At 44.6% G+C, this 18681-nt stretch overlaps 1 protein-coding gene across 1 annotated transcript in view; it reads right to left on the minus strand.

Annotated features, from left to right (window-relative positions):
- Nucleotides 1-17277, minus strand: part of PLA2G5 (phospholipase A2 group V) — a 120202-nt gene extending 102925 nt beyond the window's left edge. The window contains exon 1 of the mRNA XM_060410750.1: nucleotides 16906-17277. Coding sequence (XP_060266733.1) covers nucleotides 16906-17072 — 167 coding nt within the window. The 5' untranslated portion in view covers nucleotides 17073-17277. The remainder of the gene's footprint in view (nucleotides 1-16905) is intronic.
- Between the last annotated feature and the right edge of the window lie 1404 nt (nucleotides 17278-18681).

Below are 18681 nucleotides of genomic sequence, written 5' to 3' on the forward strand. Positions count from 1 at the left end.
GCCTCCCTGTCCATCACCAGCTCATGGTTACTCTCGCTCATAGCAAGAGACTGGCGAATGGAGTCTCCACTGAGGCACCATTTTTATTTGTTCAGTTCAGTCGCTCAGTCGTGTCTGACTCTTTGCGACCCCATGGACTGCAGCAAGGCAGGCCTCCCTGTCCCTCACCAATTCCCAGAGCTTACTCAAAGTCATGTCCATCAAGTCAGTGATGCCATCCAACCATCTCATCCTCTGTCATCCCCTTCTCCCGCTTTCAGTCTTTGCCAGCATCAGGGTCTTTTCCAGTGAGTCAGTTCTTCTCATCAGATGGCCACAGTATTGAGGTTTCAGCTTCAGCATCCATCCTTCCAATGAATATTCAGGACTGATTTCCTTTAGGATGGACTGGTTGGATCTACTGCAGCCCAAGGGACTCAAGGATCTTCTCCAACACCACAGTTCAAAAGCACCAGTTCTACAGTGCTCAGCTTTCTTTATGGTCCAACTCTCACATCCATACATGACTACTGGAAAAACCATAGCTTTGACTAGACAGACCTTTTTTGGCAAAGTAAAGTGAAAGTGAAGCTGCTCAGTTGTGTCTGATTCTTTGCAATCCCATGGACTGTAGCCCACCAGGCTCCTCCATCCATGGGAATTTCCAGACAAGAGTACCGGAGTGGGTTGGCATTTCCTTCTCCAGGGGAATCTTCCCAACCCAGGGATCGAACCCGGGTCTCCTGCATTGTAGGCAGACGCTTTACAGTCTGAGCCACCAGGGAAGTCTGGCAAAGTAATGTCTCTGCTTTTTAATATGCTGTCTAGGTTGGTCATAGTTTTTCTTCTAAGGAGGAAGCGTCTTTTAATTTCATGGCTGCAGACAAGAAGTGCAGTGATTTTGGAGCCCTCCCCCAAAATAAAGTCTCTCCCTGTATCCATTGTTTCCCCATCTATTTGCCATGAAGATGGGAGCAGATACCATGATCTTAGTTTTCTCAATGTTGAGATTTAAGCCAACTTTTCACTCTGCTCTTTCACCTTCATCAAGAAGCTTTTTAGTTCCTCTTCACTTTCTGCCATAAGGGTGGTGTCATCTGCATATCTGAGGTTATTGATATTTCTCCTGGCAATTTGATTCCAGCTTGTGCTTCATCCAGCCTGGCATTTCCCATGATGTACTCTGCATATAAGTTAAATAAGCAGGGTGACAATATACAGCCTTGACGTACTCCTTTTCCTATTTGGAACCAGTCTGTTGTTCCATATCCAGTTCTAACTGTTGCTTCTTGACCTGCATACAGATTTCTCAAGAGGCAGGCCAGGTGGTCTGATATTCCCATCTCTTTCAGAATTTTCCACAGTTTATTGTAATCCACACAGTCAAAGGCTTTGGCATAGTCAATAAAGCAGAAGTAGATGTTTTTCTGGCACTCTCATAATTTTTCCATGATCCAGCGGATGTTGGCAACTTGATCTCTGGTTCCTCTGCTTTTCTCAGTCCAGCTTGAACATCTGGAGTTTCACGGTTCATGTACTGCTGAAGCCTGGCTTGGAGAATTTTGAGCATTACTTTGCTAGCATGCAAGATGACTGCAATTGTGCGGTAGTTTGAACATTCTTTGGCGTTGCCTTTCTTTGTGATTGGAATGAAAACTGACCTTTTCCAGTCCTATGGCCACTGCTGAGTTTTCCAAATTTGCTGGCATCGTGAGGGAAGCATTTTCACAGCATCATCTTTTAGCATTTGAAATAGCTCAACTGGAATCCCATCACCTCCACTAGCTTTGTTCATAGTGATGCTTCCTAAGGCCCTCTGACATCGCACTCCAGGATGTCTGGCTCTAGGTGAGTGATCACACCATCGTGGTTATCTGGGTCATGAAGATCTTTTTTATGTAGTTCTTCTGTGTGTTCTTGCCACCTCTTCTTAACATCTTCTGCTTCTGTTAGGTCCATACCATTTCTGTCCTTTATTGTGCCCTTCTTTGCATGAAATGTTCCCTTGGTATGTCTAATTTTCTTGAAGAGATCACTAGTCTTTCCCATTCTATTGTTTTCCTCTATTTATTTGCATTGATCACTGAGGAAAGCTTTCTTATCTCTCCTTGCTATTCTTTTGGAACTCTGCATTCAAATGGATCTTTCCTTTTATCCTTTGCCTTTAGTTTATCTTCTTTTCTCGGCCATTTGTAAGGCCTCCTCAGACAACCATTTTGCTTTTTTGCATTTCTTTTTCTTGGGGATGGTCTTAATCCCTGCCTCCTGTACAATGTCATGAACCTCCATCCATAGTTCATCAGGCACTCTATCAGATCTAATCCCTTAAATCTATTTCTCACTTCTACTATATAACTGTAAGGGACTTGATTAAGGTCATACCTGAATGGTTTAGTGGTTTTCCCCTACTTTCTTTAATTTCAGTCTGAATTTGGTAATTAGGAATTCATGATCTGAGCCACAGTCCGCTCCCGGTCTTGTTTTTGCTGACTGTATAGAGCTTCTCCATCTTTGGCTGCAGAGAATATAATCAATCTGATATCAGTATTGACCATCTGGTGATGTCCATGTGTAGAGTCTTCTCTTGTGTTGTTGGAAGAGGGTGTTTGCTATGACCAGTGCGTTCTCTTGGCAAAACTCTATTAGCCTTTGCCCTGTTTCATTCTGTATTCCAAGGCCAAATTTGCTTGTTACTCCAGGTAGCTCTTGACTTCCTACTTTTGCATTCCAGTCCCCTATAATGAAAAGGACATTTTTTTCAGTGTTAGTTCTAGAAGGTCTTGTGGGTCTTCATAGAACCGTTCAACTTCAGTGCCTTCAGCATTCCTGGTCAGGGCACAGGCTTGGATTTCTGTGATATTGAATGGTTTACCTTGGAAATGAAGAGAGATCATTCTGTTGTTTATGAGATGGCATCCAAGTACTGCATTTCAGACTTGTTGACTATGATGGCTATTCTATTTCTTCTAAGGCATTCTTGCCCACAGTAGTAGATACAATGGTCATCTGAGTTAATCACCCATTCCAGTCCATTTTAGTTCTCTGATTCCTAGAATGTCGACATTCATTCTTGCCATCTCCTATTTGACCACTTCCAATTTGCCTTGATTCATGGACCTGACATTCCAGGTTCCTATGCAATACTGCTCTTTGCAGCATCGGACTTTACTTCCATCACCAGGCACATCCACAATCAGGTGTTGTTTTTGCTTTGGCTCTGTCTCTTTATTCTTTCTGGAGTTCTTTCTCCACTGATCTCCTGTAACATATTGGGCACCTACTGACCTGGGGACTTCCCTGGTGGCTCAGATAGTAAAGTGTCTGCCTACAATGCGGGAGACCTGGGTTTGATCCCTGGGTCGGGAAGATTCCCTGGAGAAGGAAATGGCAATCCACTCCAGTACTCTTGCCTGGAAAATCCCATGGATGGAGGAGCTTGGTGCAGGCTACGGTCCATGGGGTCGTAGAGAGTCGGGCATGACTGAGGGACTTCACTTCACCGACCTGGGTAGTTCATCTTTCAGTAACCTATCTTTTTGCCTTTTTAACTGTTCATGGGGTTCTCAAGGCAAGAATACTGAAGTGGCTTGCCAGTCCCTTCTCCAGTGGACCGCGTTTTGTCAGAACTCTCCACCATGACCCACCCATCTTGGGTGGCCGTACACGGCATGGCTCATAGTTTCATTGAGTTAGACAAGGCTGTGGTCCATGTGATCAGTTTGGTTAGTTTTCTGTGACTGTGGTTTTCAGTCTGTCTGACCTCTGTTGGAGAAAGATGAGAGGCTCATGGAAGCTTCCTGATGGCAGAGACTGAGGGGGAAATAGGGTCTTGTTCTGATAGGTGGGGCTGTGCTCAGTAAATCTTTAATCCAATTTTTCTATTGATGGGCGGGGCTGTGTTCCCTCCCTGTTGTTTTACCTGAGACAAAAGGTCCCATGATGCACTGCTGCACTCAGTGCCCCCAGCCCTGCAGCAGGCCACCGCCAACCCACGCCTCCACCGGAGACTCCTGGACACTCACAGGCAAGTCTGGGCAGTCCCTTATGGGATCGCTGCTCCTTTCTTCTGGGTCCTGGTGCGCAGAAGCTTTTGCTTGTGCCCTCCAAGAGCCTGTTCCCCCAGGCCTGTGTAAGTTCTGGCGGCTCTATGGTGGGGTTAATGGCAACCTCCTCCAAGAGGGCTTATGCCATTCCCGGGTCTACTTTCATTTATTAGAATGGATAAAAGTCCAAAAGTATGACAATGCTCTATTGGCAAGGCTGTGTGGGGAATCAGCCCTCTCATGGATGGCTGGTGGAAGAGCGCAATGCCCACAGAGACTAAATTGCCAATATCTATCAAAATTAGATATGCAGTTATTCTCTGGCTCAGCAAAGAACTTCTGGAAATATACCTTATGAAGGTACACAAGCCCAGTAATTTGTGAGCAACTTTCACCATTTCTACAGTGTTCTTAATTGGGTTGGAAATACCCCCAAGTGTCCATGTAGATAGAAAGAGTTAGATAAACAAGGGTACCACTTCAAATGGAATACAATATACCTGTTTAATGAGGGACATTTCCTCTGTTACAATACAGAAAATCTCCAGCATATGGTGGCAAGCAAAAAGAGCAGAGTGGGGGAATATAAATGGTGTGCTACATTTATGCAGGAAAGGGTGGGAATATGAGTATGCGTTTGCTAATATTGACATAAACATTTAAAGAAAAGACCAGAAGTTAATTTCAATGCTTGCCTGTAAAGAGCAGCTCTATCAGGGAGGGAAATGTGGTCACAGAGGGGAGAGACCTCTCAATCTATAATTTTTCATATTGTTCTGTTTTTTAGCAGTATGAATGTATTTCCCATTTAAAAATTAGCATCATCAAACACATACAAACATTTCTCTCCCTAAGACAAACACCAATGATTAGAGACAATATAGTCTAATCCAGGGACTGGAAAACAGCCTGGCCAAATATATGTACTGCCTGTTTTTGTGCAGCTTGCAAGCAAAGAATAGTTTTTACATTTTTAAATGGTTGAAAAAACATCAAAAGAAGAATAACATTTGTGGTACATTAAAATGATATAAAATTTAAATTTTAGTGGAAATAAATAGTCTCCTTTGGTTTCATGTTGTCCAAAATCCATTTCATATGGCTGCTTAGATGTCACAACAGCATAGTTGAGGAGCTGCAACAGAGAAGGTATGGCCTTCTGCAGGAAAAACATGCCAATCCTTAGTCAAATCTGGTGCTTCCCAAACTATCTTTGGTGAAAGACCAGACCTTTTGGTCTTTGCTCTGCTCAGATTACTACTTTCACAAAATAAAGCACTTACAAAATATAAACCCAAATGTTCTACTATTTGACTCAATGAATATGAAATTCCTCTGTCAAATTTCCAAGACCAGATAGTTTTACAGGTGAATCCTACCAAACATTTATAGAAGAGTTAGTACTTATCCTTCTTAAACTATTCCAAAAAATTGAAGAGGAAAGTATACTTCTAAACACATTCTATGAGACCAGCAACATCACCCTGATATCAAAACCCAACAATGATATCAAAGAAAGAGAAAATCACAGGCAAATATCACTGATGAACATAGATGCAAAAATCCTGAACAAAATATTAGCAAGCTGAATTCAATAAAACATTTAAAAGATTATACACAATGATCAAGTGGAATTTATCACAGGGATGCAAGGATAGTTCAATATTTGAAATTCAGTCAAGGTGATATCCCATATTAACAAATTGAAGAATAACTCATATGATCATTTCAATAGATGCATTAAAACCTATTGACAAAAGTCAACATTGATTTATGATTAACAAAAAAAAACTCTCCACAAAGTGGGCATAGAGGGAACATACATACCTCACCATATTGATGCTTTCGACTGTGAACAATTGATGCATTTGAACTGTGGTGTTGGAGAAGACTCTTGAGAGTCCCGTGGACTGCAAGGAGAGCTAACCAGTCCATCCTAAAGGAAATCAGTCCTGAATATTCACTGGAAGGACTGATGCTCCCATTCATTGGTCACCTGAAGCAAAGAAGTGACTCACTAGAAAAGACCCTGATGCTGGGAAAGATTGAAGGCAGGAGGAGAAGGGGACGACAGGGGATGATGAAAGGTTGATGCTGAGCTGTGAAAGACGCTGGGATTCTTGGCCTCCAGAGGAGAGGATTTCAATCTGGGGCCAGTGACAAGGCTTGATCACTCAGAGCTTTTGTGTGATAAAGTTTTATTTAAGTATAAAAGAGATAGAGAAAGCTCCTGACGTCTACACCAGAAGGGGGCAGAAAGAGTGCCCCCTGCTAGTCTTTAGCAGGAAGTTATATATCCACTAGCAGACTGCTAATTAGAGAAAGGAAATGTCTCAAAACTCAGAGAGTGGCACCAGGCCCCTCACCTACAACATGCATTTTGAGATAACATTGGCACAAGGTGAGTCATCCCGGGCCATTAAACGATTGACATGAATCTTGAAGAAAGGCAGGTTTCTAAGCAAATACATGGTGTTATTAACATAGCTTAAGAGAACGTTTGCAAGAGTAAAACATGCTGGTTTGTTGAGTAAAACATACAGTTCTGAATCTTAGGCAGAACCAGCTTGAAGAAAGACAGGATCTAAGGTAAATACATAGTTCACTAACATCGCTTGAGAAAAACATTTTCATAAGAAAAACGTATTGGTTAGCTCAAGGTTTGAGGAAAGTTAAGCTCAGGTGGAAACAAGTGTCATCACGGCAACACAGACTTTTAAAGGAAACTGCCTTGTAATTTCGTATAGAGAATGGAAAAAATCTGACACGCATAGCCTATTTTCCCCATTTGGAGCCCCCCCAGCCTTCCTGCCTGGAGAAGGCAATGGCGCCCCACTCCAGTACTCTTGCCTGGAAAGTCCCATGGACAGAGGAGCCTGGTGGGCTGCAGTCCATGGGGTCGCTAAGAATTGGACACGACTCCAATTCCAAAGAAAGGCAATGCCAAAGAATGCTCAAACTACCGCACAATTGCACTCATCTCACATGCTAGGAAAGTAATGCTCGAAATTCTCCAAGCCAGGCTTCAGCAATACGTGAACCGTGAACTCCCTGATGTTCAAGCTGGTTTTAGAAAAGGCAGAGGAACCAGAGATCAAATTGCCAATATCCGCTGGATCATGGAAAAAGCAAGAGAGTTCCAGAAAAACATCTATTTCTGCTTTATTGACTATGCCAAAGCCTTTGACTGTGTGGATCACAAGAAACTGTGGAAAATTCTGAAAGAGATGGGAATACCAGACCACCTAACCTGCCTCTTGAGAAATCTGTATGCAGGTCAGGAAGCAACAGTTAGAACTGGACATGGAACAACAGACTGGTTCCAAATAGGAAAAGGAGTATGTCAAGGCTGTATATTGTCACCCTGCTTATTTAACTTATATGCAGAATACATCATGAGAAACGCTGGACTGGAAGAAACACAGGCTGGAATCAAGTTTGCCGGGAGAAATATCAATAACCTCAGATATGCAGATGACACCACCCTTATGGCGGAAAGTGAAGAGGAACTAAAAAGCCTCTTGATGAAAGTGAAAGAGGAGAGTGGAAAAGTTGGCTTAAAGCTCAACATTCAGAAAACGAAGATCATGGCATCCGGTCCCATCACTTCATGGGAAATAGATGGGGAAACAGTGGAAACAGTGTCAGACTTTATTTTTGGGGGGCTCCAAAATCACTGCAGATGGTGACTGCAGCCATGAAATTAAAAGAGGCTTGCTCCTTGGAAGAAAAGTTATGACCAATCTAGATAGTATATTCAAAAGCAGAGACATTACTTTGCCGACTAAGGTCCGTCTAGTCAAGGCTATGGTTTTTCCAGTGGTCATGTATGGATATGAGAGTTGGACTGTGAAGAAGGCTGAGCACCGAAGAATTGATGCTTTTGAACTGTGGTGTTGGAGAAGACTCTTGAGAGTCCCTTGGACTGCAAGGAGATCAACCCTGGGATTTCTTTTGGAAGGAATGATGCTAAAGCTGAAACTCCAGTACTTTGGCCACCTCATGCGAAGAGTCGACTCATTGGAAGAGACTCTGATGCTGGGAGGGATTGGGGGCAGGAGGAGAAGGGGATGACAGGGGATGAGATGGCTGGATGGCATCATGGACTCAATGAATGTGAGTCTGAGTGAACTCCGGGAGATGGTGATGGACAAGGAGGCCTGGCGTGCTGCAATTCATGGGGTCTCAAAGAGTAAGACACGACTGAGCGACTGAACTGAACTGAACTGAGTGACTTCACTTTCACTTTTCACTTTCATGCACTGGAGAAGGAAATGGCAATTCACTCCAGTGTTCTTGCCTGGAGAATCCCAGGGACAGGGGAGCCTGGTGGGCTGCTGTCTATGGGGTCGCAGAGAGTCAGACACGACTGAAGTGACTTAGCAACAGCATAGCAAAGCAAGCCTTCCTGCCTGTTACCTTCTCAATGAGATGGTTGGATGCCAACACTGACCCAATGGACATGAGTTTGAGCAAGCTCCAGGAGTTGTTGATGGACAGGGAATCCTGGTGTACTGCAGTCCATGGGCTCTCAAAAAGTCGAGCATGACTGAGTGACAGAACTTAACTGAACCTCAACATAATAATGGCCAACCCTACAAGGCTTCCCTGGTGTGGCTCAGAGGTAAAGAATCTGAAAGTTCAATCCCTGGGTTGGGAAGATTCCCCTGGAGAAGGAAATGGCAACTCACTCCAGTATTCTTGTCTGGGAAATCTCATGGACAGAGGAGACTGGCGGACTACAGTCCATGGGGTCGCAAACAAGTCGGCAGGACTTAGCAACTAAACAACAAGCACGACGGCAAACCTGTAGCTAACATCACACTCAACAGTGAAAAGCTGGAAGTGTTTCCTCTCAGATCAAGAATGAGACAAGGATGCTCACTCTCACTACTTTTGTTCAAAACAGTATTGGAAGTTCTAGCCACACAATCAGACAAGAAAAAGAAATAAAAGGAATTCAAACTGGAAAGGAAAAAGCAAAATGGTTACTGTTTGCACGTGGCATGATACTATATGTAGAAAAGATCCCACAAAAAGAAACATCAAAACTAAGAAATGAATTCAGTGATGTTGCAAGATACAAATTAATGTGCAGAAATATGTTGCATTTCTATACACTAGCAATGAACTATCAGAAAGAGAAATTATGAAAACCAATCCCATTTACAATTGCATCAAAAGAATAAAATACTTAGGAATAAAGCTAACCAGTGAGGTAAAAGACCTGTAGTCATAAAACTATAAGATATTGATGAAAGAAATTGAAGATGTCACAAAAAAGGGGAAAATATATGGTGCCCACTGGATTGGAAGAATTAATATTACGAAAATGACCATACTACTCAAGGCAACGCAGAGAATCAATTCAATTCCTATCAGAACACCAATAGAATTTTTTGCAAAACTAGAACAAATACTTTTAAAATTTATGAAAAACACAGACTTTGAACGGTCAAAACAATCTTGAGAAGGAAGAACAAAGCTAGAGAAATCAGGTTCACTGATTTCAAAATACACTACAAAGTTACAGAGGGCAAACACTGTATGTTTCCAAAATGTATGATTCATACGGCACAGATTCATATGTCAGTGGAACGAAACAGAGAGCCTAGGAGCAAACTTCCACTTACATGGGCAATTAATCTACAATGGAGATAACAAGAACATATAACGGGGGAAAAGACTCTTCAATAAATGGTGCTGGGAAAACTGGACAGTTGTGTGCAGTATAATCAAACTGGACTACTCGCTGATACCATATACAAAAATAAACTTAAAATGAATTAAAGACTTAAATGTAAGCCCTGAAACCATACAATTCCTAGAAAGAAACATAGGCAGTGTGCTCTTTGATATAAGTCTTAACAACTTTTTTGGATCTGTCTCCTCAGGGGAGGAAAACAAAAGCAAAAATAAATAAATATCAAACTGAAACGCTCTTGCCCTGCAAAGGAAACTGTCAATAAGATTAAAAGGCAGCCAGCTGAATGGGAGAAGATATTTGCAGATGACATATCGGATAGGGAGTTAATATCCAAAATATACCAAGAACCCATAAAATTCAACATCATAAAAAACAAGCTGATTTAAACATGGGCAGATAACATGAATAGACATTTTTCCAAAGAAAACATACAGACAGCCAACATCACTACTCATTACAAAAATGCAAAGCAAAACCACAATGAGATATCGCTTTCCATCTGCAAAATGACTGTTATCAGACAGACAACAAAGAACCGGTGTTGGTGAGAAGGTAGTGAAAAGGGAACATCTGTACACTGCTGATGGGCATGTACCTTGCTGCAGCCACTGTGGAAAATAGTATGGAGGTTCTTCAAAATATTAAAAATAGAACTACCATACAATCCAGCAATTTCACTTCTGGGTATTTTTCTGAAGAAAACAAAATGACTAATTTGAAAAGATATATGCATCCCTATGTTTATTGCAGCACTGCTTACAATAGCCAAGAGACGGAAGCAACCAAGTACCCATCAAGAGTTGAATGGATAAAAAGGGTACAGTTTACTTGCAGAATGGAATATTATTTGGCCTTAAGAAAGAATCCTCCTATTTCTGACACCATCGATGAACCTAGAGGGTATTATGCTAAGTGAAATAATTTTGACAGAGAAAAACAAGTACCATGTGATTTCACTTGAAAGTGGAATCTAGAAACAAAACAAGTGAGCAAACACAATAGAAACAGAAACAGATTTGTATACAAAGATTGCCGAGGGCAGGAGTGTGATTCCATAGGAGAGGAGCATATACGAAGATTGCCAAGGGCAGGAGTGTGATTCAATAGGAGAGGAGTGAAGCAGAACAGGGACCAAGAGGTGCAAACAAACTTCCCGTTACAAAATAAGTGTCATGCAGATGACACACACAGCATGGAGAATACAGTCAGTAATGTTGCGATGACTGCGGGGACAGATGATGAGTAGCCGTGGCATGGCGCTCATCCAGCAATGCGCAGTGACATCAAGTCTGCAGGCTGTGCCCCTGGAGCCAACACAGTGTACTTCAACTAAGAGAAAGAAGAACTTTCCTTTCCGTCTTTGACGGTCTTAGTTTTCATTGCAATATGCCTGTTTATCAGTTCTTCCTTATCTTTCCTGTATGCATTCTTAGGTCCTTTCCCCTTTAAGTACAAGAATTTTACATTGCTTCTTTGAATATTTCCTTTCCTCCGTTTTTCCTCTTTTCTTCTGAGACTTCTATTATCTGAATATTGACACATCTATCCTCCACATCTCTTAGATGTTATTTTCTATTTTCAACATTTTCGCTTCGCATTTCTTCCTAGGAGGATTTCTCAATCTATAACCCCTGTGTCGGGGATTTCCTGGGCAGTTCAGTGGTTAAGACTTCACTGGGGTTCAATCCCTGGTTAGGGGGCTAACGTCCCACATGCCTTGTGGCTAAAAACAGAACATAAAACAGAAACAATATTGTAACAAATTTAATAAACACTTTAAAAATCAGTAAATAAAAACCCCTGTGTCATTTGTCATCTGGTTCTCCCATTTTAACCACAATATTCTTCAAAGCTAACATTTACACTTAGATTTTGCTTGAATGATCTCTTGCTCTTGACTTACAGTGCGAATATCTTCCCTTATCTACATACATGTGTCTACCATGCTCATTTTAATGTTCTGCTCATCCATCCTCAGAATTCTGCTCAGATGGTCTGCGTTGTCAAGAATGCCTCCTTTTCTTTAGTGGGCATGGCTTGTGCGCCTCAAGGAGAATTTAGGGCAAGGGGAGGGGATGAGTCCTAGTTTTGACGATCGCCATTTGCCACCACCCCAGGAAGGGGCTCCGCTCAGGTGCTTTCCTCATTAAACACCTGGGGAAAAGCAGCCATGGCAGGAAGTCACATCCTGAGGTTGAAATCAACCGTCCCTGGGATTGGGGGATGCAGTGGAGGAGGACGTAGTCAAAGATGAGATGAAAGAATGAATGCTCTCTGGTCGCTGAGCAGCCTGTATTGTTGTCAACAGTTTCGCACCCCAGCAGGGCTTTTGGACAGCCCTACTATTACCTCCCTGGGTCGGGAAGGTCCCCTGGAGAAGGAAATGCAACCTACTCCAGTATTATTGCTTGGGAAATCCCACAGCCAGAGGAGCCTGGCAGGCTACAGTCCACGGGGTCACAAAGAGTTGGACTGAGCAACTGAGCACGCACGTACTATTACCTCCAGATCATGAGCACCTCATCTCTGGCTTCTGGGGTAAAAAGGCAAAAGGAGAGGAAGAGGAGAACTCAGGAACCTTCCCAGTCCTCGCCGGAACCAGTCGTCCCCTGCTCCAGGGCAGAGCTGGCCCGCTCCACACGCCCACGCTGAGGAGCCGAGGTCAGCGTCGTGCCTCCTCGCAGGAGCCAGAGTCAGTTCTTCTGTTAGCTCTTCAGACCCACGTTTCTCCCTCAGATTTGTAGTTTTGCCAGACTGGTGCTGTTGGCAAAGGAAGCCAGCAGCCTACGCCATTTTTCAATCTCAGCAGCAGAAGAGGGAATATACGGTGCACTGTCTTATGTCTAACTGAAAAGCACACACGCAGAGACACTAAATACTTCTCACGGAACCATGGATCTAAAAACAAAGAAAATATATGAGGGACACTTGGTGGCGGAGATGGAAGAAGAAATGGGGGAAAGGAATCAACTAACACAAAACTGGTGTCTTACACAAACCAATGCGCTATGAGAAACCATGGTCAGTCATAAAAGCATTACTCCTTTGATCAGCAAAACAGCTTCTAGAAATCTCCCCTATAAACACGCACACACACACCTAAACACACACACACAGAGTGATGCCTGAGCAGCATGTAAGGGACAGAGTGAGAATTCGAGCCCAGAGCTATCTTGATCCAAAGTCTGTTCTGTCCACTGTCCATGATCATTTAATCTTTCCTGGGGTGTCGGTGTGAGTGCCTGCTGACACACAGGTCAGCTGGGCCCCTGGGTCCTAGTTTATATCATCTCACCAGCATAAATACCCATTTCTCAAGTATTGCTATCTCTTGGCTATATTAACAGAGATGGTACCTAATTCAAAACTCCTTCTTTTGATTCTGTCTTCAGTTTGGTGGTTTTTTAAATTTATTTATTTTAATTGGAGGCTAATTACTTTACAATATTGTGGTGGGTTTTGCCATACACTGACATGAATCAGCCATGGGTGTACATGTGTCCCCCATCCTGAACCCCCCTCCCGCCTCCCTCATCCCTCGGGGTCTTCCCAGTGCACCAGCCCTGAGCGCCCTGTCTCATGCATCGAACCTGGACTGGCGATCTGTTTCACATACAGTAATATATGTGTTTCAATGCTATTCTCTCAAATCATCCCACCCTCGCCTTCTCCCACAAAGTCCAAAAGACTGCTCTTGACATCTGTCTTCAGTTTTAAGATGGAATTAAACGGGCATACCCTGTAGGATAGTAAGTAGGATAAAGTCAGTTTCATGCTGAGTGGCTGAAAAGTGACCATCTGAGACTTAAAATACTCTAAGCATGACATAACAGGCCATTCATTTCAGTTCCATCGCTCAGTCGTGTCCGACTCTTTGCAACCCCGTGAATCACAGCACACCAGGCCTCCCTGTCCATCACCATCTCCCGGAGTTCACTCAGACTCACGTCCATCAAGTCTGTGATGCCATCCAGCCATCTCATCCTCTGTCATCCCCTTCTCCTCCTGCCCTCAATCCCTCCCAGCATCAGAGTCTTTTCCAATGAGTCAACTCTTCACATGAGGTGGCCAAATTACTGGAGTTTCAGCTTTAGCATTATTCCTTCCAAAGAAATCCCAAGGCTGATCTCCTTTAGAATGAACTGGTTGGATCTCCTTGCAGTCCAAGGGACTCTCAAGAGTCTTCTCCAACACCACAGTTCAAAAACATCAATTCATCGGCACTCAGGTTTTTTCACAGTCCAACTCTCACATCCATACATGACTACTGGAAAAACCATAGCCTTGACTAGATGGATCTTTATTGGCAAAGTAATTAATTAGGTGAATAAGTGAGTGCATGGTAATAGAAACCTCACCTGGTTCACTGTTAGCTAGGGGCCTGGCCTGGATGCAGCAACCGTGGAGGGTCCAGGATACAGGTGGGGCTGCAAGAATTCAGGGAGACACATAAAAGGTGCCGACCACAGTCAGCCCCTTGGGCCACTCGGATCCACTTGAGCCCTTCCTGTATGTCCAGCTTTCCCACCGCAGCATGCAGCCTCTGCTTTCTTGTGATAACAAGATGCCCCACTTCTACACTGAAAGGGAGGCACAAGGCCAGTGGCTTACAGTCCTTCAAATCCAAATCTCCTAAAACATTTTCATTAAGAAGGTTAGGGAAAGGGCGCCCCTGGTGGTCCAGTGGTTAAGAACCCACTTGCCGGTGCAGGGGTCCTGGGTTCCATCACTCACCGCTCTGAGTAGATGCGATAAGCCGAAGAGCAGCTAAACTCGTGTGCCCCCAACTACAGAAGCCCGCTGTGATCTGAAACGGGAGACGCCGCAACAGTGAGCAGCCAGTGCACAGCAACAGGGAGGAGCGCGCCATCACTGCAGCTGACGACAGCCCAGTGCAGCGACGAACACCCAAGGAAGCCGTGATACCTTAACCTTTCCCAAAGGCCAGTGGAGTGGCCCCTGCTGCAGGCGCTTCTAAAATCTTAGCGGATACCCAGCATGCCCTTCCTCCCACGCCCATTTCAGATTTTCCTCTTTCTCTTTGGCTTAGTTTTGCTCATGTGGCAGATGTCACCTTTACTCAAAAGGGTAACCCTGGGCGAGCAATCCGCTGATCCTAGAGGCGACTAAGGGCCATCTAGGCAAGGAAATCCAGAGTCATAGTCTAGAAGGACGACCCTAGCCTCCGGGCAGGCACTTGCCGTGGCTGCCGAGTCCTCATCCCAAAGAGAGGGGCTTGGTCTACACAGGTCTGTAATGGGACTGCTACCTGTCCTGGCTCATGAAACTCTGAGAAGGGACTCAGAGAAAAGGATTTGTCTCAAAGAAGAGGCTCTTTCAGGAGAGGCTGAACATTTAGGGAAAAAATCAGCCCCTTTTCTAGTCACCTTCCCCAAAGCAGGTCTTCACTTTATTTCCACGTTTGTTTGTTTTTTGGGTTTTTTTCTGCCAATGAAGAGGTGACTCTGCTGGCCTCTGAGGACCTGGAAAATCAAATCTAGACTATCTGAGCTTCCCACGTTTAGCTCAAGCCTAGCCCAGGAAACTTTTCAAGGGCAAAGCTTCATTCCGTGATGAATTCCATTCCCCGAGGGAAAGAAATCACATCAACCGCACTATGCGGCCTGGCGGAGGTGAAAGAGCCAGCTGACCGACAGAGGGGCTTTCCCACTCTGCAGCTGGGTCACGGCCTGGAAGTAGTTTCCATTCCAATGAGGGCGTGATGAGAAGGAAGGTGCTCAGAAGCCAGGATGCCGACAGCTGCAGCGAAAACTACGCGTCTCAACTACTCCCACCTCCTGGCTTTTACTTTGAGTCACGTCCTCGGCCAAGCGTTTTAACTGCATTTTCTCATTTAGTCCTCTTAGCAAACTTATGAGGTAGATAATATTGTTATTTCCACTTTCCATCCATTTATTCAATAAGACATTTATTGAGCGTTCAATGTTCCAGGCATAGAACCGGGCACTAAGGATTTAACAAAAGCCAATCAGGCTATCATGGCAACCAGAAGGGGGAAAAGTGATTTATTTATAACTTTATTTATTACTCATTTGATAATCTTTTCTATGTAATTTAACCAACCAAATAAACACAGTTTAATATCTCTCTTTGGGATGTTCCAGGGGCCCTCTGAAGCACCCCAAAGTTAGCTAGAGATCAAAAGAACTTCAAAGAGTTCTATTTAAGAAGTTTTATCAAAAAGATCAATTAAAAGGGTTTAAACCTAGGTAAAATGAAAATATTTTACTTAATGTTAATTACTCTAAGACATGTCTATATTAGGTCAACAAACAAACATTAATATCAGGTATTTAACACTGAATATTTCCCAGTTTATATGAACCTGGAATTTATTGTTTAATTTAGAATTACTTGATTTGTAAGCGCTTACCTTTTTTAAGCCAGATAAATACATCTCATATACAAATTAACCTCAAAAATATTATCCAGAGACAGAGACAAACCAAGACATATTTAGACAGACACAGTGCAAGTTCCAGCTTCAAGTCTTTTTTTTTTTTTTTTCCTCAGTGTCAGGAGTTAGAGATGGTCTAGATAAGTGTTCCTGAGAGCCCTGGTCACAAGGCACAGGGAAAGAAAATTAAGTTCTAACAAATGGCAGCAGGTCTAAACCACATGGTGTCCAGGCAAAGCAAAATGGCCATCAAAAATCACAACACAGATCACAGAGTTAAAACACACACATATAAACCCGGCAGTCTTCATCAAAGTGAAGGTGAAGTCGCTCAGTCGTATCAGACTGTTTGTGACCTGTGGACTGTAGCCCACCAAGCCTTTCCATAACATCAAAGATTTTAAGGGAGGAAAGGAAGCCAGGTTGAAAGAAGGGGTAGGAGGCGGGAGAGGGGGCAAAAGGGGTGGCCTTACAGACGTCTCCTGCCACCTACAGATACCCAGGCCTTACGGGACTTTTCCCTGGGCTTCCAGAGGAGGGAGGACTGGAACTCGGCCCTACCAGAAATCAGAACCAGAATTCGAGTTCTCTGCCAAGAGGAGGGGATCAGTCTCCAATCCTCAGCTCAGGCTGAGGGCCCTTCGACCAGATTTCTGTGTCCAGGACCAGGGAACTAGAAAAACAGGGAAGGATAGGAAGGGTTAAGGAGAGACAGAGAGGGAAGGAGAGAGAGATCAATAAAGTCTCTTGTTTCTTACCGGTCAGGGCATTCTGGCCAGTTGTCCGCGTCAGGAGGAGACCAGGGACAAAAGGGTCCCAGCTGCGGCTGCTGGGTCTGGTCCATTGGCGGGCAAGCTGGCCCCTGAGTACCCCGAGTGGTCAGGATGTCAGTCTCAGCGAAGAAGAATCCCACCAGAGTCACCATTTGTTGCAGGAAGAGGGACCCCTTCCAGGGCCCGAAACTGGGCTCTTGCCTAACACTCGGAAATGAATTGTCCGAGGAGACATATGTGCTGACAAAGCAAGAGATTTTATTGGGAAAGGGCACCTGGGTGGAGAGCAGCAGGGTAAGGAAACCCAGGAGAACTGCTCTGCTGCGTGGCTCACAATGTACAGGCGGTGTCTCCTTTAAATTTTTCCCAAACTCTTCCGGTTGGTGGAGGCTTATTAGTTCCGCATTCCTAATCAGGATCTCCTGTCATAAAACAGCTCATGCAAATGGTTACTGTGGTGCCTGGCCAGGGTGGGGCGGTCTCAATCAGTGTGCTTCCCGTAACAATTCCCCCTGCAAGATGGGGTATATAGCGGCGCCGTTGGTTCAGGCTCCTTGAGATTTTTGGGGTTTTTTTTTCCTTACATGTGTCGCCAACACCTGAGGGGTAGAAAATCCCTGTTGAGGCAAAAAAGGTTTTACCCAAGAAGGGGGGCTTGGTCAGGGTGTCTGATCCGCGGTCGGAAGACGATCTCTCGGACTTGGTGTACAGTTCCCAAGTCAAAGGTGCCTTCTGAGGGCCAGCCTACATGGAAGGTTGGCCATTCTGCGCTGCAAAAAGTTATTAATTTGTTCTTCTTCACCAGCACCGATAGATTCTGTGCTCTAGACTTAAAATCAGAAAAATGGTCAGTCCTAAGGGACAACGGAGTGGGAGTCTCTTGCCCCAGGATTACAGGATAGAACACAGGAGACAAGACGAACACCCAGAGAGCAGGGACAATGCCGGCGCACACAAAGATGCGACGAACAGAGGAGACTAACCTCGGCCGAGAACACAGTACTAGGTCTTCCTGGGCCCCCTGAACCCTCCTATCCCTCTAGGTTATCTTACCAACAAGGCGTTCACAGAGCCAGCGGCCTTCCCAGCACGATGCCGGGCCTCGGCCTTACGCCGGCTAAGACCACTAATTCGCCCCTGATTAAGCCTGACAAGAGCTCTCTTCTCACCAGAGCCAGCTGCCTTCCAGCGCGTATGCTGGGCCTCGGTCTTACACTGGCTAACCAAACTTAACACTGGTGTTCAGATAGCTTTCCTCCAAGTGAGGAAACCCCTTCTACCGGGAGGGTGTTATTCTTCCCAGTTAAAGGGATCCCGGACGAACCCCCAAATGTTATGCCCAGAGTCCGAGTCCCCAGAACTGAGAGAATAAGACGTCCACAGCAATGCAAAAGCATAAAGGGGTTTATTGCTAACTCGAGTTAGGGCCCAGGTCTCATCCAGCACAGCGGAATCCGACAAGAGCCCCGAGCTCTGAATCACATCTACTTTTATACAGATGGGTCTTTGTTCCTGTAACAGCATAGCTGATTGGTTAAACCGTGCGCGCGGGCAGGACTATTAAACCTCGCATCCCTATCGGGATTGGCGCGGGTCTGGCGTGGGCGGGGGCTACGGGGATTTTTTCTGATTGGTCGAGCTACACTGCCTGCGGGAGTTCCCAGGGCCTCAGCTTTCCTGGAGACGAAACCTCAGGCCTCGCCTGCCCCTTAGAGCCTGTCCTGGCTTCAGTTTGGTCCTAACATGACGAACCTAGACAGC

Source organism: Ovis aries, chromosome 2 (genome assembly GCF_016772045.2).
Source record: "Ovis aries strain OAR_USU_Benz2616 breed Rambouillet chromosome 2, ARS-UI_Ramb_v3.0, whole genome shotgun sequence".
In the NCBI taxonomy this organism is placed as follows: domain Eukaryota; kingdom Metazoa; phylum Chordata; class Mammalia; order Artiodactyla; family Bovidae; genus Ovis; species Ovis aries.